The 26209-nt window shown below is 40.3% G+C and overlaps 1 protein-coding gene across 1 annotated transcript in view; it reads right to left on the bottom strand.

Annotated features, from left to right (window-relative positions):
• Tbc1d30 (TBC1 domain family, member 30) overlaps positions 1 to 26209 on the bottom strand; it is a 42654-nt gene that overhangs the window by 7262 nt on the left and 9183 nt on the right. The window contains exons 5-10 of the mRNA XM_013018539.1: positions 25079 to 25264; positions 20054 to 20222; positions 17954 to 18122; positions 11609 to 11714; positions 2605 to 2717; positions 223 to 362 (exon numbers count right to left, since the gene is read on the bottom strand). Coding sequence (XP_012873993.1) covers positions 223 to 362; positions 2605 to 2717; positions 11609 to 11714; positions 17954 to 18122; positions 20054 to 20222; positions 25079 to 25264 — 883 coding nt within the window. The remainder of the gene's footprint in view (positions 1 to 222; positions 363 to 2604; positions 2718 to 11608; positions 11715 to 17953; positions 18123 to 20053; positions 20223 to 25078; positions 25265 to 26209) is intronic.

The raw sequence follows: 26209 nt of genomic DNA, 5'->3' as shown, positions 1-26209 counted from the left end.
GCTTTTTTTCTTTTTGCTTATGTGGTGCTGAGGAATCGAACCCAGGGCCTCAGGCATGCAAGGCAAGCGCTCTACCACTGAGCCACCTTCCCAGCCCCCCAAACATTCTAAATGTAGACTTTTACTAGTAGTAACCAGTTCAGGGACTTACTGAGGCCTCTAGAAGACATAAAAATACAATAACCAATCTATGATCATCTAAATCAAGAGCCACTCCTTTACCTTTAATCTGCTTTTGATACTTCTGCAATTCTGGTGCCAGGATCCCACTGAAAGGCCCAAGACACCCCACAGCATTCGCAATGGCATCTTCATCATCAAGATCATTCTCCTCATCACTGTCTCTGCTCTTGCCATGTCGTCTTAGAAAACATGAAAAAAGACAAAAAAAAAATAGTCAAAGGAAATAGTCGTATTGTTTAAATACGACTGTACAGAACTGTTAAACTGTTAAACAACTGTTGAACAACAGGCAACTCATTTCTGTGGTTTAAATGACATATTTATGTAATTATGAAACATTTTTTTAAAAGTCACCTTCCCAACCCTATCAACATCTGCCCAGTTCTTGACCCATCTAATTCCCACAGGTAACATTTACCATCAATATTTTACATTCATCAGTTTGTCTACAGACAAATCAGCATATATAACTATATAATTTTCATCTGTGCATATATAGTAATATACTATATTGTCTTCTATAGCTTGCTTTTAATCATGTTAGAAATTTTCCCAGAGCCAGGTGCCAGAGGCTCAGGCCTGTAATCCTAGCTACTCATGAGGCTGAGATCTGAGGATCACAGTTCAAAGATAGCCTTGGTAGGAAACTCCATGAGCCTTTTATCTCCTATAAACTACTCAAAAAAAGATAGAAGTGGCACTGTGGCTCAAGTGATAAAGCGCTCTCCTTGAGCAAAAGAAGCTCAGGCCCAGGGTTCAAGTCCCAGGACTGTCAAAAGAAAAATAAAGGAAAAAAAGAAAGAAACAAACAAAGAAATATTTCCAGTCACATGTCCTTTTAGACTATCTTACAACTCAGTGGCTTTTCTTGAAGTTACCTTGCTCAAGAATCAAACACTTTGTCTAGCAAGTTATTGCTAGACACAGAGAAGAGCCTTGCACATAGATCTGTTTACTGAGAAAATGTGGCTTTATTTGCTTATTTGTTTTATTTTGGGGGCTAGGCTTGGACCCAGGGCCTCATGAATGCCAAGCAAGTGCTGTGATGCTGAACCACCTCCGCAGCTTTCCTCTTCCTTTCTGTACAGCTGTACTATACCCATAAAGCCCACATTATAGAACCAGGCCAGACATGGTGCCCACTCATGAGTGATTCCAATGATCATACAACTGAAATGAAAACACACACACACACAATTGAAATGATACTGCAGAAAATAACCATCCATATACTGTTTTCTCCATTTGGAATACTTCATAAAAGCCAAGAGAGAAGTCAAGGCCTGAGTATAAACCTCAATCCAAGGAAGAAAGAGAGTAAGGAGAGGAAAATCTCAGTTTCTAGTTTTGAGATTCTGTTAGTACTAACGATATTGTTTTTGCATAAATACATATTCTGTCTTTCATCATCTTTTTAACCCGAGTGACCAATTTCTTATGAACTTCCAGGAACTGTATATATTAGAGATATCAGCCCTGATAGTACAGAAATATCATCCCTGATAGTATAGAATTTGATTTTTCTATAAATATTTTTGGGTCTGCTTATTTAGATTGTGTTTTGTTCTGTTTTGGGCTTGGTCATGGCAGAAAAAAAAAATTTTTTGTGCCAGTCCTGGGGCTTGAACTCAGGGCCTGCGTACTGTCCTGAGCTTTTATACTCAAGGTTAGTGCTCTACCACTAGAGCCACAGCTCCATGTCCAGATTTTTTTGTGTGTGTGATTACTTGAAGATAAGAGTCTCACACTTTCCTGCCTGGCTAGCTTTAAACTGTAATCCTTAGATTTCAGCCTCTTGATTAGCTGGGATTACAGGAAGAGTCATTGGCACCTAGCTAAAAAAAATTATTTTTAAAGTACTTTTTTCCCTTTATTATTTAAAGTACCTTCATTTTTTTCACTGTTGAGGCAGTTACTACAATCTCAATTTCAAAGAACTACTGCTTCATTTCTTCTACTAATTATTTCATTATTTCCTGAAATACATTCAGCCATATGAACTCACCCTGATGTATGGTGTGAGGCAAAATGTTAACTTTCCTTCCCAATTACCACTTATTGAATAGCATATCTTTTCACCATTAACTTCATCTGGCAATTTTTCATACTCCAGATTTCATATATGTATCTATCAATTTCTGTCTCTGTTATTATTTGAAACTAACTCATCTGCTTATTTGTATACCAGTTCCACATTATTTTCATTCTTGAAATATGGTTCACACTTCTTTGGAAACTATGTTGTTAAAATTTTCTCATGAATATAAATCATAACCATTGAGAGTCATTCAGATTTTAAGAACCAAATTACTTTGCACATAATTTCAGGACCTAATAAATATTAAGCCATCATAAAAAAATTAATGAATTAAGTCTTACATCATAAAAAGAAAACAGGAAACAAATAATAAACAGTCTTACCCAGGAAAGGAGGCAGGTTTAACTGTGGCTGGGAAAGGTGTGATGTTGTAGGTATACTTTTCCCTTAACTCCGCCAGTTGTGGGAAAGGAAAGGGAGCCATGGAATAAACAGTCTGGAAAACAAAAGCAAAATTGCTAAGTCTGAAATGGTGGCCTTACACGACTCATCAATTCCAGAAAGACATTAAGCATTCACGAGGTGGAGGGTGATGAGGCAGATGTACTCCTTATATGGCAAGTCCTATTTCACTTCAACATTTAGCTTCAAGGAAGATAATAATAATAATAATACTAATGCAGATTAAACATCTCTAAGCAAAATCTAAAATGTTCCAAAATCCCAAACTTTTGGAGTACCCACATGATGTCATAGGTGGAAAAAAAATCCCTATATGACTTCATAGAATGGGTCACAGGCAAAATCCACAGGTTATACTCAAAATATGGCATCAAATTATCTTCAAAAATGTGTATTAGATGTATATGAAACAAGTGAATTTGATATCTAGTCTTGGTTCCCATACCCAAAATTTATTATATATATAATATATATTAAATTTATATATTATTATAATATATTACATATTATATATAATATATAACAATATAACATAATTAGTATATTATATTATTAATATATTATATTATATGTAATATATAATTAGTATATTATATTATTAATATATTATATTATATAGAATATATATTATAATAATATATGTTATATATATGTATATATGAAATTTCCCAATATAACAAAAAATTCCAAAGCCTGAATCATTTCTGGTCTCAAGAACTTTGGGTAAGGAATGATTCCAGCTGTGTTAACAAACATAACAAGTCCTCACATCAGCCCATCTGTGAATGGGCATTACAACTGGTGAATATAGGTAGTTGAGTGGGCAGGGGTAGAGGGCAAGTTCTTCTGGTCATTGGATAGATAGGTTAGCTCAGACATCCACGGTACCTAACACCTCTGTAACAAAGAACCCAAAAATATCCTACAGAGGTAGGGCTTGTTTTTCAAGTGTGATGCTTTTTATGGGACATTAATGTCAGCCTTCTGGACAAAATTAAGTCTGATAGATGATCCTGTGACCAATTACAAGTTTTTTCCATAGATTATCGTCTTTTCAAATGCTTGATGGAGTTCTAGGTGAAAATTGCTAGCTGTTACCTGTTATTTTTAAAGGAAGAAAAAATGCACTTAAAAAGTGACAAAGAATAAACCTAGGTTGTCAAAAATATCTATAAATAGAGAAAAGTGTCTGCACTTAAACCAGAATTGCAAAATTATATATCATCCCATCAGTAAGAAGACAGTAATCTTGCTTGGCTCTCTATTTTATTAAAAATTAATTTCTCTGTGCCGTATTTTTTCAATCCTCCTGATTTTTTACTCACCAGCAAAATATTAATCAGATTTTTCATTTGTCCTAGGAAGCAAATCAAACATCCTGATGACAAGTCTAGGAAACTATCTTCTAATGATATTTTGCATTTTAGCAGGACTATTTCTCGGGGGAGGCTTTGATGTCTACTTGTAAGCATGGGAAAGAGAAGGCAGGCTCTGAAGAGTTTGTTTTATTTTGTAGCTCAATGTCACTGCTGTGAAAATCTATTATACATCTGACTGTCCCCAAACTTCTCGATGTATGTGTGTGCTGCAGATACCAATCCAACATCCAAGCAAGGAAATGTTAGCTAACATTCCCTCCCTTTTCAGTCTGTGCTGTGGCTCAAGTGGTAGAGCACCTCCTAGCAAGCATGAGGTCCTGAGTTCAAACTCCGATACTACCCTCCCTCCAAAAATATATGCTTTAATATTGTTCCCTTTCAATTTTTCATGCTTAACTATACATATGCTATATTCCTGATTGTACCCAAAGGGCTGAGAAACTACACAAATGTATTAACATCATACAGTGCTACCTGTTAGGTTTTTAAAAAGAGGTAGCCGAGTAAGAACAGTACCACGCACATGGTATTCAGGTAAGGGGTAGGTTTATTCATCTTTCCGATCGGCACCAGACCATGTTGGCCCTCCACGTGGCGGGGAAAGGCCTGGGAAAGAGAGCTGGGAGAGCTGGGAAAGAGAGAGAGCTGGGAAAGAGCTAGAAAAGAGAGCGTCTGGGCCTGGGCGAGACCTTATCTAGGGTATGGGCAGAGAAAGGTGTGGCCACATCAAATTCAGATGTCACCTCAGCGGATGCAGATGTGACCTCTTCCAGGTGTGCCAGTTGCCTGGGTGGAGACTTTGCTGCAAGGAGGGTGGAGTCTGCTCTCCACCCAGGAGTGGACCATACACTACCTCACTCCCCAAAGGCAAAAACAGAAGGCAACCAGTCATGGTGGCACATGCCTATAATCCTAGCTACTCCAGAGTGGAGGGAGGGAGATGAAGAGTTCAAGCAATGAGACCCTACCTCAAAAACAAGACAAATAAAAGGGCAGAGGACACGGCTCAGGTGGCAGAGTGCCTCTGTAAGCTTTGGGAGCTGAGCAAGGGCAGCAGTGGTGGTGGGAGAACAGAAGGTATCCTAAGGCTGCATTGGCATCAAGCATGAGATTACAGTGGTCTCCAACCTTTCTCTACCTCAAGCTCTCTTTCTCTCTCTCTCTGTTGGAGACTGGGATTCAAACTCTTGATCTGACATTTTTATTCGTTGGCTGACACTCTACCAGCTGAGCCATGTCCCCAACCCCAGATTTTCTCTTTTCTGAACTTCCCTTTTCTTATCTGAAAAATAAAGTGTGAGCAGGGCCCCGTGACTAGAATAGTACAACAAACCCTCTGTAACCACTCCCTACCTGAAGAAATAAAACACTAACATCTGTGCACATCCTCACCCACTTCTCTCCGATCTTACTGACCCTCTCCTCTCAAAGAAGATTGACTGATTGATTGATTGATTGATTTGTCAGTTGTGGGGCTTGAACTCTGGGCTTGGGCACTGTCCTTGCGCTCTTCAGCTCAAGGTGAGTGCTCTACCACTTGAGCCACAGCGCCACTTCCTCAAGGGAGATTTTATTTTGGGGGGTCCAGTTGTGGGGCCTGAACTCTGGGCCTGGGCGCTGTCCCTCAGCTCTTCAGCTCAAGGCTAGCACTCTACCACTTGAGCCACAGTGCCACTTCTGGCTTTTTTCTTTTTGCTTATGTGGTGCTGAGGAATCGAACCCAGGGCCTCATGCATGCATGTGCTCTACCACTGAGCCACCTTCCCAGCCCCTCAAAGGAGATTTATTATACTAGGAGTTGATGTACTAATCCTAGCTACTTGAAGGCAGAGATTGAGGAATCAAAACTTGAGGAGATAAAATGGTTCGCTAGACTCCATCTCAACCCGTGGCTAGGTATGATGGCCTACCCAGGCTGGCATAGCTCAGAAATAACCAAGGCAAAAGGGGATAGAGGCATGGCTCAAGTGGTAGAGCAACAACCTGCAAGTACAAGGCCCTTAGCTCAAATCCCAATACCAGTCCAAAAATGTGTGTGTGTGTGTGTGTGTGATGTAAAACAGAAAGAACTACAGTCCTCTGAGAGAAGAGAGGGTGGTAAGATGAGGGAATGTTTGAGAGTGTGTACATGTATTGCTAGTATTTTATTTCTTAAGGTGAGCAGTAGTTTTATTGGTTTTGCTTTACTATTCTTAATATATTCTGGGTGTCCAAAATGCTTCATGTAATTTTATTAATAATATGTTCAGAGTGAATGCTTTGTGTTCTTTGATTATACAAATGTATCCAACAGCTGTGGCAGGACCACTGCAGAATTCTCCCCTCCTTGCTTTTAATATTTTGTCTTGGCTCCATCCACTCTTTTGAGAGGACAAGAGAGATGCACTGGCAACATGGTACCTCTTCTTGGACCTCAGTAGGAACAAAATGGGGCCCATGTTATCTGACCATCACACACCAAATATGATCCCTTAGTTGGGCCAAGAGTCACTCTACCCCCTCACTCATGTGATATTTTTCCTTAATAATTTGAGAAACTTGGCTCATCTTTAAAAAAAAAATGTGGATTCAATTTTAAATGACATTACTCGCCTCACCAAAATGAGGTGATGTCACACTGAAGACAGAAAGTGGGGTGTCTAGCTGAAGATTTACTTGCTTTATGTTTACCAGTCTTGCACCAAGATATTAGAACATTCCTGGCCCACCGCATTGCTCCCCCAACCCCTACCCCAGGCCTGAGAAACTTCCTTCTGTCCATTCAGTAGAAGACACAGGACCAAAGCGAAAATTGGTTCCACTGAGTTGCATTTCGTGATGAAACACGAAATTAGTCCTTCAAAGAAGTCACCACTGTTCTCCAAACAACACGGTTCTCCAAACACATCACAGCACTCAGGATACATGGAAACCTCTAGGCTTCTAACGTACAAATTGAAGACCTGAAACTGATTCTTTAAAAAAGAGAAAGATTTTACTGATCTTTTACAGCCAAAGGATAGTACAGACATGGGATGTTAGAGTTTGAAAGGGATGTAAGCCCAATTCAGCTCAATATTGCCACCTCGCATAGGAGCCCTTTGTAGAGCAGATGGCCTCAAAGGCGCTGGCTAAACACTAACGGTTATAGGTACGCAGACTCTGCTGGGCAGATGCTTTCCATTTTTGACGGTAGTAATTAATGAAACACTGACATCCACAGTCTTAATATTTCCAACTCATCCCTGATGGGAAGACGTGAACAGTCCACAGATGGATAGATCCTGACTCGTGGCACAGGAGAGCTGCCTCCACCTAACAGTAAACTATCCCCAAACATCAAACCAACTTTTCTCTCTATTGCCCTCAAGGAAATTGCCAAAGATATCACCAAAAGTCCTGCTGAAATCGAGAAGTGTTTGTTCCTTCATCCACTTTCCTACAATTTCCCTATTTCTTTCTTTTTTTCTTTTTGCCAGTCCTGGGGCTTGAACTTAGGGCCTGGACACTGTCCCTGAACTTCCTCCCTTTGCTCAAGGGCTTCATGCATGCTAGGCACGCGCTCTACTCTAAGCCACATTCCCAGTCCTCCCTATTTAATGATATATTGATTCGCCATTGCTAACTTGAAACAAGTGATAGGCTCCACACAGGGAAACATTTGCTCTATTTTGTTAGCATCTGTCACTTAGAGAGGAACAAGACAGACCACCAGAGGAGAATCCTTTCAACTCTCCAGCTCAAAACTATAGACCTTCTATTCAGCTCACCTTTTTCATTTGAAGTTGGGTGACAGATTGACCATCCACCATAACCACATTGCAGCCAGTGGAAGTTTTTTTAGAGAGAACAAAGGAAACAGTGGTTTGAAATGGCATTTCACCATTTCTTTCTCTAGCTGTTTTTGATGCAAAGGAAAAACCAACACGTCTATTTACTATCTGAACTACCCACATACCCATAAATAGACATTTTATATTTAGGAACTGTTGAAAAGAAAAATTTCCTTTTTCATTATTGACATGTTTTACAAGAAACATTCAAACAACTTGTACAAAATTAGGCTTGCTTCGGCTTCTCCCTTGACAAGAGAAATGCTTCTAAAGTGGAACCAGTCAACCCACAGCCTATGATTCTCCCTCTAGGATTCTCTCACAACAATATTTCTTTCTTTAATGGTTCTTTTTCCTAGTACCTAATTAGAAACTCCTGAAGAAAAAGATACTATCCAAGATCTCTCACATCCCTTCCAGTCATGTTTAAGCTCAATGAGAATATCGATTCAGCTTTATTCTTCTGAAGAGGATTTCAGCTTCTATTTTAGAAATGCATTGTTTGAATGAGGTGGCTGTGGTGTGTTCGGTGCTGGGGGAAAGCATCAGGTCAAGAGTTAGGATACAAATCTCAGCCCTGAGTCTGTTACTAGACAACCAGGAAACTAGCAAGTGGCTCACTCTCCAAGACTCAGTTTCCTCTCTATAAAGTGATAGGCTTAGATGCATTGATGATTAAACTTCTTTCAAACCAATTTTCTTCTAAGTGGTCTAAAAGCTACCTATGGCAGAATCACCTATAGGCCAAATATCTGCATTTTAATACACTCTTGAAAATGTGTACTTATTTAGCACACAGTTATATTCTTAGTCCTCTGCTAGGTGTTATGGAAAGTCACAGAAGCTCCTTTCATTAAAAAAGCTGTATCTTCTTTACAGAGAGGGAAGATTAATGTCATACAAAAGATACCAAAAATCAAATAAACTGCAATTAGCATTAAATAAATGGCCAAAATCTTTAGTGATGAAGAAGTACCAGAAGAGGCATCATGGATGAAGGCTAGGATATCAGAGACCTGAGCAGGGCCCAGGTGGGCAAACAGAAAATTCACAGATGGAGACATAGAAGGAAACATGCCCTCCAGAACCTACCACACTCCTCCCTTCCCCTCCTATCTGTAGACAGTTTTCCTTCCCAAGTCTGTCTCTGTTCCATTCTTGTCTTTACCCTTCACTGCTGGTCACGAGTCTTCGTGGTGTGAGACTTGACCTTTTCAAATCCCTGCTTCATGGAGCCTCTCATGTACTTAACAGAAAACACAACTCAAACCGTTTTCCTCCCATAGCTCCTTGCTATGGGTAGAGTGACATAGTCCTTGAATACCAGCTTTCCTTTGCTGTCTGTCACACACAGCACTGTCTTTGTTCATACTGCTCTCTCAGTCATAAAATGCCTACATGCTCTGCACCTGTGCTTCCAAAACACACACACACACACACACACACACATATTCCTATTTATCTTTAAAGATAAATGTAGACATTAATTCTCTCAAGGAAGCATCTCCTGACTTCCTCTCTTCTCTGCCCTGCCTCCTGCTCCTTAAGGCCCTGGGCGCATAGATCTTCTTTCTTCTTCAACCCTCTCAAACCCTCTGCACATCTCTTGTGTTACACATTTATACAGTGTTACAGGAGACTATGAACTCCCTGAGAACAGATCTCATATAGTCTTCCTATATGCGTTCCCAACACCCAGCACAACAATTGTTCAATACAGATTCTCAATAAATATTTGAAGAAGTTAACACAGAACCTAGAAAATGTGGGTGGAACATTTGATTTACTAGAACTGGTGATGAGAATTCATGGGATGTTTTAGTATACAGAACAAGGAACAGACAGTAAATGTGGGCAGGGACTCTGGAAGCAAAATGCTAATTTGACTGGAGCAGAAGGAATGTAGAAGTAGGGGCCATCACCTAGAAATTTCTTTAACCCAGCAAACATCAACTGAAAAAAGGAATGAAAGGCAGAAAAGCACAGACGTTCAATAAATGTTTACTTGTGAGTTAATAAGCCAATAGAGAGGCTCTGATGGAAGGCAATAAGCAAGCAAGCGCCTGTCCTCAAGGAACTTGTAATATTCATCAGGAAATGAGATGCAAGCTTAAGTGGAGGCAGAATGTGGGGAAAGCTCTCAAGAGGGGCACAAATAAAATACTCTGTGAAATAGGTGCTGATTTTCGTTGAGCTGATGAGAGAAGTTCTGTGAAGGAGATGAGATCTGTACTGCCACTTTCCAAAGGAAGGTGTGTAGAAACAGAAGGGCAAGGCTGGGCAGAGATGGCTGAGGAAGCATGGGAGCCAATGTGACCCGATGGGAAGCAGGAGAGGGTGCAAAAGGAAAAACAGATGCCACGGCTGAGAAGGTGATTAAGGCCAACTAGCCAAAAGCATGGGATGGTACGCTGAGATAGCCATACTGTTTTGTAGGCAGTGAGGAATCATGAGAGTTTCATGAATGAGAGTACAGGGATGTCTCTGAGTCCTGATTCTGACAGATGACAATCATGTAAAGGCCAGGTACAGCCCTTGCACACAGAACTGTCTAAATAAAAGACACTTCTGAGCAACAGCCTCCATATGTAAGAAGAGTTGGAATCAGAGCACAAATGTCAGGATCAGATAGTAGACAAATAGGGAGGGAAGTGCTATCAGGCATTCACCATAGCTGAGACGGGTCTGCTAAGAACTAGAGACTCTGAGAAGAAGCTAGGAGTGCCAAGAAGTGAGAGGGGAAAAAAATGAAGCTCACTTTCAAGCCCTAAATCAGTGTCCACATCTTAGTCTTGTAGTCTACTGACTGGGCGCCAGCACCTGCAAATAACCCCAGGCATAGAACCCAATACGAAAGCCAAAGTTGAGACCAACTAAAAAGAGGGAACTCTTAGAGAAAGAAAAGAAGTAAGGCACTAGGCCAATGCTAGGTACAACCCACAGTGGGTCAGTACCAACAGGAAGAGGCAGAAAGAGTGGAGTTGGTTCAGAGCACTGGAGGAGAATTAGGATAAATTTATGTTATAGAAATGAATGGGAGAGAGAGTGCTAATAAATCCCCTAGCTTTTCTGCTGCCCAGTGTCTAGTTCAAAGATGGATGAATATGATCTTGATAAAGTAACTTGCCAGAAACTAGCCAACCCCTTCCATTCTCTCCCACTAAAATTCTGAGTAATACAGAGTAACCTAGGTGGAAAATAAAATGAAGATTAGAATAATTTCTGTATCTCAGTAACTCACTAACCCCAAATAATTTACCCTATAAGTTTCCCTTTAAAACAATCTTAGACTTACATTCTTAAACAATCTAAATCATATTTAAATTAAGCATCTAGTGATTTTGTTTTGTCTTGTTTTAGTCTCAGTCTGGGGTGGGAGGGAGCACCTGTGCGTGTGCATTCTCGTACTAGAGTTTGAACTGGGGCCTTGTCACCCTCTCTTCACTTTTTTGCTCAAGTCTGGCAATCTATCACTTGAGCCATGCCTCCAGGTCCTATTTTTATCTTGCACCTACTGATTTCAAGCAACACAGTGGGAATGAAAATACAACAAAGAGCCTTCATTCACTTTTTGCTTCCTCTTGTGATATTGATTCTTATCAAATTATACAAACTCTTGGTCAGTGGCAAAACTAACTCTCTAAGCTGGCTACATACATTTCCTAGAATCACCACTTTGCATTGCATGGGTCCCTGGAGTTCCCGCACCCAGGCGAGCCCCGCTGCCCACTCACCTGCATGAGTTCGTGGCTTTGCAGAAGGTCATTCTCCAGCATCTCCTGGGTGAGGCGTCCCATGGTGCTGTAGAACTCATCTGCTGTTCCACAACATTCTATCTGCCTAGATGAGGAAAGGCCAGACAAAAGGACAGGTTTCAGGCCTTCGCGCTGAGCATCTAATAGGTACACACCATCAAGAAATGCTGCCTTTTGCCATCAGAGTAATGGAATTAGCAACCTATAATAACCAAAATCCCTGACACAGCCTGCTACATGTGGAGAAAAGATAAAAAAAAAAAATGCCAAGCCAAGCAGGCCACAGTGATCCATTCCTGAAGTAGGACAATGACTTCAGTCTAGAAGCTTAAGACCAGCCCCTGTCTTTTAAAGAAAATTTAGAAAGAGAAAAGAAAAAAAAAAGCCAAATTAACTTTGAAGTGCTTGTGACAGAATGGATTTCATTTCCCCTATGTGCCTTCCTCCCACCATGGTATCTTTATCTGTGCCCACGTGAAACCTTCTACCCGTCAACAAATCCAGCACTGATTAGAAACCATAACTACAAGCCAGGCTCCTCTCAGGAGGTTGAGATCTCAGGATCTAGGATTGAAACCAGTTTGGACAGACAAAACTATGAGACTCATATACAATTAACTAACAAAAAGCCAGAAGTGGAAGTGTGGCTCAAGTGGTAAAATACTAGCCTGTACAAAAAAGCTCAGCAGGAATGCAAGGCCCTGAGTTCAAGCCCCAACAGCAGCATACAAGAAAAAAAAAAAAGAGAAAGAGAGAGAAAGAAGGAAGGAAAGAGAAAGAAAGAAAACAAGTTAGAACTACAAATTTGGATACTGAAGCCAAGTACCTGTGGCTCACGCCTATAGTCCTAGTTATTTAGGAGGCTAAGATCTGAGAAATGTGGTTTGAAGCCAGTCCGGGGAAGGAAAGTCCGTGAGACACTGATTTCCAATAAACTACTCAGAAAAACCCAGAAGAGGCACTGTGGCTCAAGCGCTAAAGCGCTAGCCTGCCATTTGGGACAGGGCCTAGGCCTTGAGTTCAAGCCCCAAAACCGGCAAAAAATAAATTAATTAATTAAATTTAAAAAAATAAAATTGGTTTCTGAAGAGTAGTTACCCCCTGCAAGGAATCATCTGGGATATCATTAATAGACTGAAATCAAACCACAATAGAGTTGCAAGATCAAAACTAGGAAAACTTTAAACAGCTTATTTCATTAGTCCACAGAATGTTTTCACAGGCAGAAGTTTCTGAGTTCAGGGAAGATGCTGTAACCTAGTAACTTAGGAGACAGAGTAGAATTTAATCTTCCTTTTAAAAGGGGAACAAAAGGAATAGTCCAAATCAAAGAGTGCTAGATATTTCTGATTTATCTAGTATAATGTTTTTGTATAATCAGATAATCAATCTGTTGGCCCAGCAACAAGTCATGTGCTTGACATGCACTAACAATGGGTTATTTTCAGTCGTCAAAAAGTGGGGGAGGGGGTCTGGGAATGTGGCTTAGTGGTAGAGTGCTTGCCTAGCATGCATGAAGCCCTGGGTTCAATTCCTCAGTACCACATAAACTGAAAAAGCCAGAAGGGGCACTGTGACTCAAGTGGTAGAGTGCTAGCCTTGAGCAAAAGCAGCTCAGGGACAGTGCCCAGGCCCTGAGTTCAAGCCCTAGGACTGGAAAAAAAAGTGGGTCTATGTTATATACTATATTATTTATATACATATACACACAGGAAAAAAAAAAACTGGCCAGTGGTGGCTCATGCCTATAATCCTAGCTACTCAGGAGACTGCAATCAAGCAATGTGGTTCAAAGCCAGCCCAGGAAGTGCAGGTTAATCTCCAATTAGCCAGCAAAAAAGCCAGAAATGGAGCTGTGCAAGTAGTAGAGTACTAGCCTTGAGCAAAAAAGCTCAAGGAGAGTGCCCAGGCCCTGACTTCAAGTCCCAGGGCCAGCACCAATAAAAAAGTATCCTTCTGTTAATCATATTTATAATAACGAGTAAGTAGTTTTTAAAAGTGTGTTTGTGTGTGTATATAAAACCCTTATTGTCCACAGTGCTCTTCAAATACCATTGCCACAATCATGTAAATAAATTAATGAAGTGAACTGTTAAAGTATTGTTACAAAAATTCAGCAGATGGACTTAAATGAAAGGTGGTTATATTTATCCCAGGGCACAAAGAAGAAAATTAAAATGCTTCATGAGTTTTGAAGAAAGGATCTGTAGGCTGCCAGGGTGTGGGGGAGGGGAGAGTATTCCACAGACCTACAGACCTGATGTAGGAAACAGCCCACTTAACTAACTGCAAGACCAAAATGAGAGGAATCATTGCACACCAGAGGGAGCCAGTGAGAGCTAAGGCTGGAGAAATCCCAACAACAGATTGCAAAGGCCTCAGACCAGCTGAGCCTCTTCAGGACAGGAGTAGCTGCTAGGCTTTTAATAGGGAATGAGGAAACAGATGTGCCCTTGGCAAGGTCAGCTGGTAGGCAGAATGGCAAATGTGGTACAGGAGAGGAGACCAGGGAGGTTTATCCAAAAGGGACCAGGAATGAGGTAATGACAGAGTGACAGTAATTGTGGGCCAGAAGACAAAGAACTTGTAAAGAGATGCCTGAGAAGGTGCTGATGGCCTGCAACTCACAGACTACATACAAATGCCAAGCTGCTGAAGCAAGTGACGCAGGTGTTCCTCAGGAACACAGAAGCTGTAAGTTACCCACATGCCACTTAGGGGTTTTCTGATGTAATGTTTGTGGAGAAGAGTCATCTAGAATCACAAAGATCCAGGCATATTCATTAGCTGCATGACTGTGAGCAAGTTAATTAACCTAACGAGCTTAGGAAGCTTTCTCACTTGAACAGACTGGAAGGAATACTGCTACTTCACAGGGTTATGAGCTAATGTGCTCTGACTGTCTAACACAACAACACTGTTAGCTCTGGATGGGTGTTGATTGCCTGTCCTTGCATCTCATCGCTGCATGCTCACAAAGTGTACAATTACAATGAGCAAAACTCTGAAACACTTAAAACTGTACCAGACTAATATATTTTGTGTATCTCATATATATGACATATGAATGTTAAATAGATATGATGATTGGTAAACAGATGCCAATATATAGGGATAGATACATAGATATCTGACTGATATATGTAAGTCAAATATATCAGAATCCCTTGAATTTTTTAACAGTAGGTCTTTATTAGTAGTAGATTTACTTAATTAAAAGCACAGATTCTAGAGCCAGAGAAACTTGGGTTTTAATTCAGTCCCTCTCACTAACCCAGTGAATAGAGACAATTAACTGAACTCTGTGCCTCAGGTTTGATACCTGTAAAATCAAGATAATATGCATATCTCACATGATGGTAGAGAACAAAATGATTCAACAGTGCAGAGAATGTGGAATGGTGCTTAGCATTGTAATCACTGGTTGCCTGCTCTACATTGCAGCTACTACAATGTCAATAGTGGAGCATTCCTAAGGATTCTGATCCTACAATGAGCTGATGGGAAGAACATCAGGATTATCTTTTTTTTTTTTTTTTGGTCAGTCGTGGGGCTTGAACTCTGGGCCTGGGTGCTGTCCTGCGCTCTTCAGCTCAAGGCGAGCGCTCTACCACTTAAGCTACAGCGCCACTTCCAGTTTTCTAGTGGTTTATTGGAGATAGGAGTCTCACAGTCTTTCCTGCCCACGCTGGCTTTGAACTGCGATCCTCAGATCTCAGCCTCCTGAGTAGCTAGGATTATAGGCTTGAGCCACCGGCGCCTGGGTAGGGTTACCTTTTTTTCTTCCTGTCCCTTTATTAACAACTAACACAAGCTTGGCACTGGTGACTCAAGTTTGTAATCTTAGCTACTTAGGAAACTACCATCTGAGAATAGAGTTCAAAGCCAGCCTGGCCAGATAAATCCAAATTCAAGAGACTCTTATCTCCAATTAACCAACAAAAAGCTGGAAGAGTGGCTCAAGAGGCTGAGCTCCAGTCTTGAAGGAAAAAGCTTAGTGAGAGCTCAAGACCTTGAGTTCAAGCCCCAGTACATACTTATACACATACACACTCATACACACACATACACACAACATACATACACATACACACACACACACACTGCAATGGTGACTATCACAAAGTAGAGGGTTTTACTACTGTAATCCTATAAGCCAATTACCCACTCTATAGCACTTCAGGAACTATCAAAGCTCAAAAATGCCTAAAATGTGCAGAGTAATTTAGAAAATGAGTGTAGGAAAAGATAGATACTGGGAGAAAATGAAAAGTTAAGTAAATAGCATTAAATCTCATACTGAAGCAAAAAAGCAAACTACAGTAAAACAAAGGCAAATGATGTAACTAAAAACAAAACAAAATAGCAATAACAAAAACAGCAAAACAAAGGCAAAGGATATAACTAAAAAGCAAAGTACAATAAAAAAGGCAAAGGATATTTACACATAATATTTACACATAATACTGATATTTTAATCCCTGAACTGATAGTGACTGTTTATTTGAAAAAAAAAAAACTTAAATACCACAAGTCTTCCAGGAAACAACAAAAGAGTAGTTAAAATACTTTCAAACAAAACACACCAGTAGTTTATTAATTTTGGGGGGGGATCTGGTCATGGGGCCTGAACTCTGAGCTCAAGGCTACTGCTCTACCACTTGAGCCACAGCGCCACTTCTGGCTTTTTTCTTTTTGCTCATGTGGTGCTGAGGAATCGAACCCAGAACCTCAGGCATGCAAGGCAAGCGCTCTACCACTGAGCCACCTTCCCAGCCCTAGTTTATTAATTTTTGACATATTGTTCATGGGTACTTAGTCAAGTGATTCATAGTTTTACTAAAGCAGCATTTACCCATCACTTAGGCAGAAATAGGAAGATGATGTGTTCCAGACCAGCCTGAACTACACAGTGAGATCCTGACTCAAAAAACAATAAATAGTAGCTTTTAAAAAATCTGAGTCCTAGCGACTCCTGCCTGTACCCTTAGCTACTTGGTAGGAATGGACAGATTCTGGTTCGAGGATAGCCTTCGTAGAGAAGTCTATGAGACCTCTTCTAAACCCATAGTTGGAGTACATGGTGCGTACCTAACATCCTAGCTTCACAGGAGGTTGACACTGGGAGAATCTTAGTTCCAGGATAACCCAGCAGAAAAGACCAAAGACCCTATCCAATTGGATGAAGCTGGGTGTGGTGGTTACACCCATCTTTATAGCTACAATGAGATGCCTAAACTAGGTGAATCATGGTTCAGACTCACATCTGAGCAGAAAGCAAGACCTTATTTCAAAAATAACCAGTGCTGCCAGGCACAGGTGGCTCACGCACGCCTGTAATCCTAGCTACTCAGGAGGCTGAGCTCTGAGGAATGAGGTTCAAAGCCAGCCCAGGCAGGAAAGTCCATGAGACTCTTGTCTGTCTCCAATAAACCATTAGAAAACCCGAAGTGGCACTGCGGCTCAAGCGCTAAAGCACTGGAGCTGAAGAGCTGAGGGACAGCGCCCAGGCCCAGAGATCAAGCCCCACAACCGACCAAAACTAATTAACTAACTAACTAATTAAATAAATAAATAAATAAAATAACCAGTGCTAAAAAGAGCTGGAAGCATGGCTCAGTGAGATAAAAAATCAGTACTGGAAAAACGGTAAATCAATTCAAAACAAACCCCAACAACAAAGTAAAAACAAGAAAATATCTCTCTGTTAACAGCTTTATCCTGTCATTCCTAATTTTTCCATTACCCAGAGGTACAAAGTTAATGTTGTCACCACCATATGTTAGAAATAAGTGAAAATATCCTATCCTTTTCAGTACTCAGCCCTGCTATGAAAAGGAATGTTAAGTACAAATCCACTTGGTAACATGTGTTGGCAGAACTAGATCTCAACAGAAGAAATTTTTGGTGAAAAAGAAAGGAGTTTCGTGTGTTCTGCTATTGACAGAACAGTACAGAGTCATGCTAGAGTTCCCTGTGCAAGTAATCGCATTTCATTTTATCACAGCCTGGAAAGGCAGTGTTTTATAAATAATCCAAATTGTGATATGAGCCGACACATCCATCTCCTCCCCTCTAAATCTTCCAGTTTCTCCCTCTATGCACCCCCTTCCAGCTGACAAGAAGATCCATAGACCTGAAGTAGCATGACACTTTCCTAAAATAGATTTCCTCCAGCCCAGAGTAATCAAGGAGCCAGTTGAGATTCAGTAGGCTAAAGCATGTCAACAAAGTTTACAACGTTCTTTTTCCCTCGCTCTTAACACCTGAAGCACAAAAAAACACTTCATGCCAACACCATAGAACAGCAAGGAAAACACTTACTCTGCCAATTTTGCCCATATAGCCAGTGATACCCTTAGGATGATTTCCGAACCTTCAAAGAAGATTGAATCCCAGATCTTTAAAACGGTGTGGTTAGGGAGGCACGTGGCAAAGAGGGTGAGAAACCACTGCATGGTGAAGACGTTCGTAAGAGGGGGCTCATATCCGCCTGAAACAAAACACACACACGAAAGGCCTTCAGGGCTGATAATTGACAAGATGGCCAACTTCTTCCAATCGCCGGAACATGTTAATATCTCATGACTGACTTCCTTCCTATCTCTAAATCCTGGGTCATTGCTCCATTTTTCCTTTCCAGAAACAGGGAGAATCTTACAGAGCCTGTTTTTACTCAAATGTAGCTGATGAAGACTAAAGTGGCTTATTATAAATTACTTACTTCTATGCTATACATAATTCTCAGATCACAATGGGATCATAACTGGAAAAATCTCAACATAGTTGGAGATTAAGCGACATTAAATTTTAAAATATTTTATATATACTAATAAACATATAATATGTAAGATATCGGTTATATGATATATAAAATAATATTTTATAATAGAGTATATGCCTATTTCTACATTATACACAGTTTTAAAGGAAGATTCAGGAACAGGCCCATTCTGAAATTTCTGAATTCACTTTAAAGAGTCCCACTTCCTATTGCTAACATAAGTGTGTGTTTATTAATGAGATATGAAAACACAGATAGTTAGATTGACTCGCTCTCTTCCAGTTAAGTCAGTATAAACAATGGTCTAAATGTGACCAAAAAGAATCCTGAACTTTCTTGCCCTTGTTTTCTCTTTCCTAATCTATAAAGAAATACTTATTCAGAGACTAGAACTTCATGTTATTCCTTATAGTCAAATGCAAAGGGCTAGGGGGGAAGGGGAGCAGGTGGAAAACTTGTCTGTCTATAGGACAGGCAAGAACACTGTCTATCTGGGAGCATTATAAAGTTCACAGAAATTCATTTACACTGCACACCAAGTTCAATGAGATCATTTAAATGACCTAGGAGAAAATACATGAGATACCTAGGTACCACTAAAATTTCCAGAATAAATACAGTCATGACACTCAGTATACAATATGTGAAAAATGAACTATGTAACTTGTGGGCAGGGATCAGAGGGGCAACTGAGGGAGAGTTAAGAAAGGGATGACATTGTCCAAAAGAGGACATTTATTCATTGCCTAACTTAGAAAGTGGTAGCCCCTCTGTACAATTCCTTAATAACAATGATTTTTTTAAATTTCCTATACATTTTATGCAAAGATTAGATTCCCCAAATCCCTTAATATGCTACTTTGGTGGTTGGGAATGTGGGGCATCTTTTTGTGTATGTGTTGTCATATATTTGTATGCCTTCTTTGGAAAATGTCTATTTGAGGTCTTTGGATATATGTTGGTTATTGAATCCAGGGCCTTACAAGCACTCCACCACTGAGCTATACTGCCAGTTCTACCTCCCCAGACTTAAATGTGTGGGTCAGACTAGACAACAGAATCTGACACCCATGGGTGTACAGCATACACAGCAAACTTTTGACTGTTCTTTCTGGTGCCCAGAGAACAGGACAGAAATATAAGCACTGTGTCTAACTAGAGTAATTAAATGCAAGTACTTCTAAGAGCCAGACAATGCCCTCTAGATAGCAAAAACTCTCAGAGCTTTCCTCCCATTACCTCAAAGGATTTGGGAAAACCAGTTGGTACAAAATTATAACTATAGCCCAGTTTTAAAGAACTCCTATAGATTTGGTGCCAGCTAAGAGCAGTTGGACTCCATAGTAAAATATGTACACCATCTTCATCTAGAATTCAGTATATCCTGTTAGTTGTTGATATGGTACTGGTGTAGTTTTAGGCTCTCAATCAACTTTCTACCCAGGGCCAGTTAGAGGTTCAACAGTAGCCCTATATGTTTTTAGTCTTGCTTCTCTTCTGTGGGTTCTAAACTGCTTTATTGCCCCAAACTCTTAAAACAAAAATACCTGGCAACCTGTATTTCCATTCCAGGTTTAAGCTTATTTATAGAGTAGACTAAGAGAAGCCCAATATTTTCAGAGGCAATGAATCATCCCTACCCGCACTGTCTTTGTTTGCAGTTCTCTGCAGAGTATCCAGGTGCTGAGATAATTCCGGGAGTTTCAATTTCAAGAGGTCCCTGAAGACAGCCATATCCACAGACAACGCCCGGAGATTATTAACAAAATAGCTTTCAGGAAGGACCTTATCAATCAGGTAAATCATAATCTGTAGGAGAAAAATAAAAGAATAAAAAAAAAACAAGATTGCTTCATAACAACCAAGATCCTAACAGGTCCTAAATTAAGAGAATACATTCAAATCGATAAAAGCAGCTAGCCTTAGTACACCAAGCATCCTTTCAATGTGTCAGAATCAAACACCTTGTGGTGGGAGCAGGCAGCATAATTATCTCAGTCACTCAGACCCAAAGTCTACTGTTAGCTGAGATTGTGGGAAGAAAGGGCTGCCAGACCTGAGCTCATCCTGTATGTAGTTGCAATTACACAACTCTCAGCCTCAAGGAGGAATGAGAAAGTATGAGCTTCATCAACAGACATCTCAGGAGCTTCAGTACTTGCTTCCTGGTATCCACAGCTTTACCACCTGCACATGAAATCCAGGAGCCAGCCTGCCATAAAACTCCCACAAAGCAGCAGCCATCAACCTGGGTTATTATAGCAACTTGCTGCTAGCTTTTTATCATTTTTCCTTTCCTGAGAGATGCAGCCAGGCTTTATTTGAATAAGCAAAACTTCTACAATCTACATTTCTTTGATCAATATTGTCATACAAGTTCTTTGAACTACAATTTCATTCTGATTTCTCTACTTGTATTACCACCTTTCTAGAATGTTAATTTAAAAAAAAATCAGAGTGATTCAGCAAAATATACATGAGTTCTGTTGGTAGGTCTTTAGTCCTGCCTATATGCTGGGTGCCGGCTCCCTAAAAGATGAGCTCACATGCCAGAGTATTGGCAAATCAGAGTTTCAAGGCTGCATGTTGCTAGATAAGCTATTGTTGTATGTTTTGCTTTTTGCCTCAGGATCCCACAAAACTCTATTCTAATATATATGTATTATATATACACATACACACACACACACACACACACACACACACACACACACAGATATATCAGCCAGGTGCTGATAGTTCACACCTATAATCCTAGCTACTCAGGAGGCTAAGATCTGAAGATGATGGTTTAAAGCCAGCCTGTACAGACAAATCTTGAGACTTCTCTCCAATTCACCACCAAAAAGCAGGAAGTGGAGCTATGGCTCAAGAAATGAACACTAACTAGCCTTGAGCAGAAAAAAAATCAAGGACAGTGCCCTGGCCCTAAATTCAAGCCCTAGTTACTGGCACAATTATATACATATATATGTATATATTCTTCCTAGCTCTTCCACAATCCCACTTTCTCATTTGTGGTTTATAATTTTTATAGTTTGGTTTGTGAGAACTGACTCTTAAAGACCTTTGGCACAGGTGAGTAAGCTCATCAAGTCAGCCTTGTTATTGAGGACTGGATTTACCAGGTAAACACATCATCACCTAGGAATCAGGAGCTCAGCAACAGGAGGAGTCCACTCAGTCCTCAGGACAGAGTGGGTCCCAGGGGAAAGAGCAGATTCCCAGCAGGGCAGCATGCCCCGGTATGGACCCACACTCCACACACCAGAGGAAAAAATGAATGTATAGGATCACAAAGGCAAATTTAAAGGTAACTAGCTTTGAATTATTACACTTTTTACCTAAGGATAAATTATATAGTACTAAGAGAAATATTCCTTTTTTTCCTCCCTTTGGTAGTGTGGTGCTAGAGATCCAATCCAGGGCTACAAGTAGGCAAGCAGCACCCTACTACTGAGCTACATACAGCCCTATCCTTTATTAAAATAGACCCAAAACAAATAAAAAAAAACACAAAGCAACTAAATTCATCTCCAAGTCTAATATTAAGCTCACTCATATCCATGACTGAATTTCAAAGGCCAAATTCTATATGGGGTGGTGGTGGTGGTAGTGGTGGTAGGTGTAGGCATTAGGGCTTGAACTCAGGATTTTGAGCTCTCCCTTAGCTTTTTTGCTCAAGGCTGGACAACCCCACATCTGGCTTGTTGTTTTTTGAGTTTTTTGCTGATTAATCAGAGATAAGATTCCCTCAAATTTATCTGTCCAGGCTAGCTTCAAACCACAATCCTCATATCCCAGTCTCCTAAGTAGCTAGGATTACAGGCCCTCAGCCACTGGAGCCAAGCTTATATCTTAAAATAGAATAATAAATATGGATAAGTAGCAAAAGAGCTTCAAACTTTTAACAAATACAAACAAAATAGTTACTCAGGGGCTGGGAAGTTGGCTCAATGGTAGAGTGCTTGCCTTGAATGCATGAGGCCCTGGGTTTGATTCCTTAGCACCACATAAGCAAAAGAAAAAAGCTGGAAGTGGTGCTGTGGCTCAAGTGGTAGAGCGCTAGCCTTGAGCTGAAGAGCTGGGCAGAGCGCCCAGGCCTAGAGTTCAAGCCCCATGACCCCCCCCAAAAAAAAAGTTACTCAGGAAAAAATAAACCAACAACACTGCTACTTAAAAGCAAGAAGCGGGGCTGGAGATTTAGCTCAGTAAAATGGCACTTGCCTGGCAAGCACAAGGTCCTAAGTTCAGTCCTCAGCTTTGGAAAGGAAATTAAAAAAAAAAAAAAAAGGCAGGAAAAATGTTTCCTTCATTTCTATTTCTATATATTTCTTTTGTAATTTCAACCTGCAGAGACCAAAATGGCTATGAAGAAAACACAGACATCCTGTAATTTCCTTGGCACCAGAAAGCTTTCTTCAGGACCCCAGTACTCTTCTGTATGTTAAACAAGAAGACCTATCTGCTCCTAAGGGATGGAAATGTATAGCATGTCCTTAATTTACTTGGGGGCAGAAATACAAACACTCCACTTTTCAACTCTATCCAACCCAACCTTTCATGAGAGTTCCATTTCTCAACCATGAGCCTTTTCAAGAGTTCAAAGTTTGGGGCTGGGAAGGTGGCTCAGTGGTAGAGCGCTTGCCTTGCATGCCTGAGGCCCTGGGTTCAATTCCTCAGCACCACATAAGCAAAAAGAAAAAAGCCGGAAGTGGCGCTGTGGCTCAAGTGGTAGAGTGCTAGCCTTGAGCTGAAGAGCTCAGGGACAGCGCCCAGGCCCAGAGTTCAAGCCCCACGACCGGACCCCAAAAATAAAGAGTTCAAAGTTTATTTCCCTAAACTCCTCCATCCCACCCTCTAACCTGAATCTTCTATTCCAACTGTTCAATGGAACACTGCTCATTTGAGTCATACACATTCCATTTTTTTTAAATCCCAAGTAAAATCGATTGACTGAGTAGACAAAATGCCTTTTTAATTTAAAATGCCTTAAAGTTATGTGTTTGATTTTTCACTATCTTCTTCACCTATCCCTGGCCCCTACCTATTCGATGAACAGGTGGCTTCAATATTGTTTCTTTAAATACACAAATGGAAAAAAAAGGATAGGCTAGATTTTAATTAGCTCTCAATCGAGATGGAAAACACATTTATTTTTCCATACCACATCAGTGACTGAGAATATCACTTAAGAGTATAAGGGGGTACGTCTTGCATGCAAAGATGAAACATCCATCTCATACATCACAAGCACTGCAATCAACCAAAGTTTAAAGGTTCATACATAAATTGGCAGCCTACACTGCCCTAAGCAAATAAGGCAGTGGCCATCCTCCACATCTGAAAGGCTTTTTTTTTCCATACAGAGTGTATTTCAGGTAACTCACTGACTCACATTCAAACTTATAAGCTACTATTGTTAATGCTCCAGAACTATTTTTAACTAATAAAAGGATCATAGGCATCAAAGATTAAAGGATAATGATATAATTTACTCCTGTAACTTTTCTCCATGCAAACACTTCCCTAGACCCCTTCAGCCCACCTCCTCCATACCATGCCCCAAATATGAAGAGGAAAGCAACCCAATACGACAGCCAATCAAAATTAAATGCAGTGGGATGGCAGGCAGCTTCTAATAGGAGCCCCAGTTAGCCCCAACCCATTACCTTGAGTATGCGTTGGCTCTCGTAACCACTTGAAACAACTAGAACATGGAAAAACAATATCTGGCCAAAAAATCTGTAACATACACCAGTCTGGGAGATGGAGGGACTTATGTGACAAGGAACTAACAGAGGCTTCCAGCCAACAACATTAAGAAACTGAGACCTCTCAGTTCAACAGTTTATGAGGAATTGAAATCTTGTTAACAACTGCACAAATGCAAATGGTCTACCCACTGCATCTTCAGATGAGACAATATGAACACCACAGTATGTGTCCTCAAACTAGCTAACCATGACCAGATTTCTGATGCAAAGAAACCATGAAGTGATACGTGCTTGCTATTTTAAGCAGCTAATTTGTTACACACAAAAAATGCTTGATAAGAAATGTACTCATTACCTTGCTCATGTCATTGTAACTCCTCTGTATGGTATTTTCACAATAAAAATAAAATACAAAACATTAATATTTAACTTGCTTAAAAAATATGATTCCAAAAAAAATATATGATGCCTGGGACTGGGAAGATGGCTCAGTGGTAGAGCGCTTGCCTTGTATGCATGAGGCCCTGGGTTCAATTCCTCAGCACCACATAAGCAAAAAGAAAAGGCCGCAAGTGGTGCTGTGGCTCAAGTAGTAGAGTGCTAGCCTTGAGCTGAAGAGCTGAGGGACAGCACCACCCAGAGTTCAGGCCCCACAACCAACAACAATAAAAAATAGGATGGCTTACTTAAGGCATGATGGTCCTACTTAAGACCAAAAATACTCATTTCCTTCACAATTGGCAGCTACACACATCTGTCACTTGACCTGGCTTCAATTTGGGGGCAATACTATCATAGATAATTACAAATGATGGAAAATTATACAATTGCTATCATACGTTTATTATAAGTTATTGGAATGAGCAGAGGCATCACAGTAGAAAATTATAGTTCCAGGTTTTCACTCTAAAAGAATTCCAATTTTCTTCATCAGAGCCTAACACTCACTTTCAATGCATCTCCTTCATTGCCTTCCATCACTTCCAAAATGAGTGCAGCCAGGATGTTGAATCCTTGACAGTACCCAACATTCTTGTTCCATCGGGCATAGGCCAGCAGCACCCGCTTCAAAACCACTCTGTCTTGCTCAGCCTCTTGGCCACAGTAGGAGCTACAGCCCGTACGGTGGAGATCCTAAAATGGAAGGGAAGAAATATTTTTTAAAAATAACTCCTACCCTGTTGCTAGTGCTTCATACCTATATCCCTACTTGCTCAAGAGGCTCAAATCTAAGGTTCAAAGTTTGAAGCCAGCAAACCTGGTAGACTCTCATCTCCACTTAACTAGCAAGAAGCTGAAAGTGGAGTTGTGGCTCAAGTGGTAGAGCACCAGTCTTGAGTGAAAAAGCCTAGCAAGAATGTGAGGCCGTGAGTACAAGCCCCAGTACCAGCACCCACACGCATACACACACACACAAACCCTTCTAATATGCCCTTCAAATTAAAGTCTTTATTCTGCATCTCATTAGGCAAAATCAAATGATCAACTATCAATATGGATTTTAGTTTTTTAAAACATATATGCAACTTATTCATATCAGGCAAAACATCATTTCAATTTTCCTTTTCCTGGTGTTTTTCCACTGGGCTAAGTAAGAGAAATTTGCAGAATTCAGTCAGGTAAATTTTCTTAGTTTCCAAAATTAACACAAAAAGTAGCTCAACAAAAATTATATTATAGGTTTATAAAAAATTAACACTTTTTAAAATGTGCATCTATCATCTATAAAAAACAGATCATTCCAACACATGTACAATAGTTGCTAATGTTATTCCTTTGTAAAAAACAAACAAACATGGTATACTATTTAGCTGTCAAAATTATAATTACATAAAACCAAAATACCAAAAAATACAACCTGCTGGGCACTGGTATCTCACACTTGTAAACCTAACTATTCAGGATCCTGAGATCTGAGGATCAAGGTTTGAATTAGGCCTGGGCAGACAAATCTGAGAAACTCTTTTATCCAGTTAACCAGCAAAAACCCAGAAGCAGAGCTGTGGTTTAATTGGTAGAACACTAGACTTGAGGAGAAATAGCCAAGCAGGAGTGCCATGTCCTGAGTTCAAACCCCAG

This window comes from Dipodomys ordii, unplaced genomic scaffold (assembly GCF_000151885.1).
Source record: "Dipodomys ordii isolate 6190 unplaced genomic scaffold, Dord_2.0 Scaffold3, whole genome shotgun sequence".
In the NCBI taxonomy this organism is placed as follows: Eukaryota; Metazoa; Chordata; class Mammalia; order Rodentia; family Heteromyidae; genus Dipodomys; species Dipodomys ordii.
The sequence above is the reverse complement of the archived record's forward strand: the minus strand, read 5'-3'. Positions and strand labels throughout refer to the sequence as shown.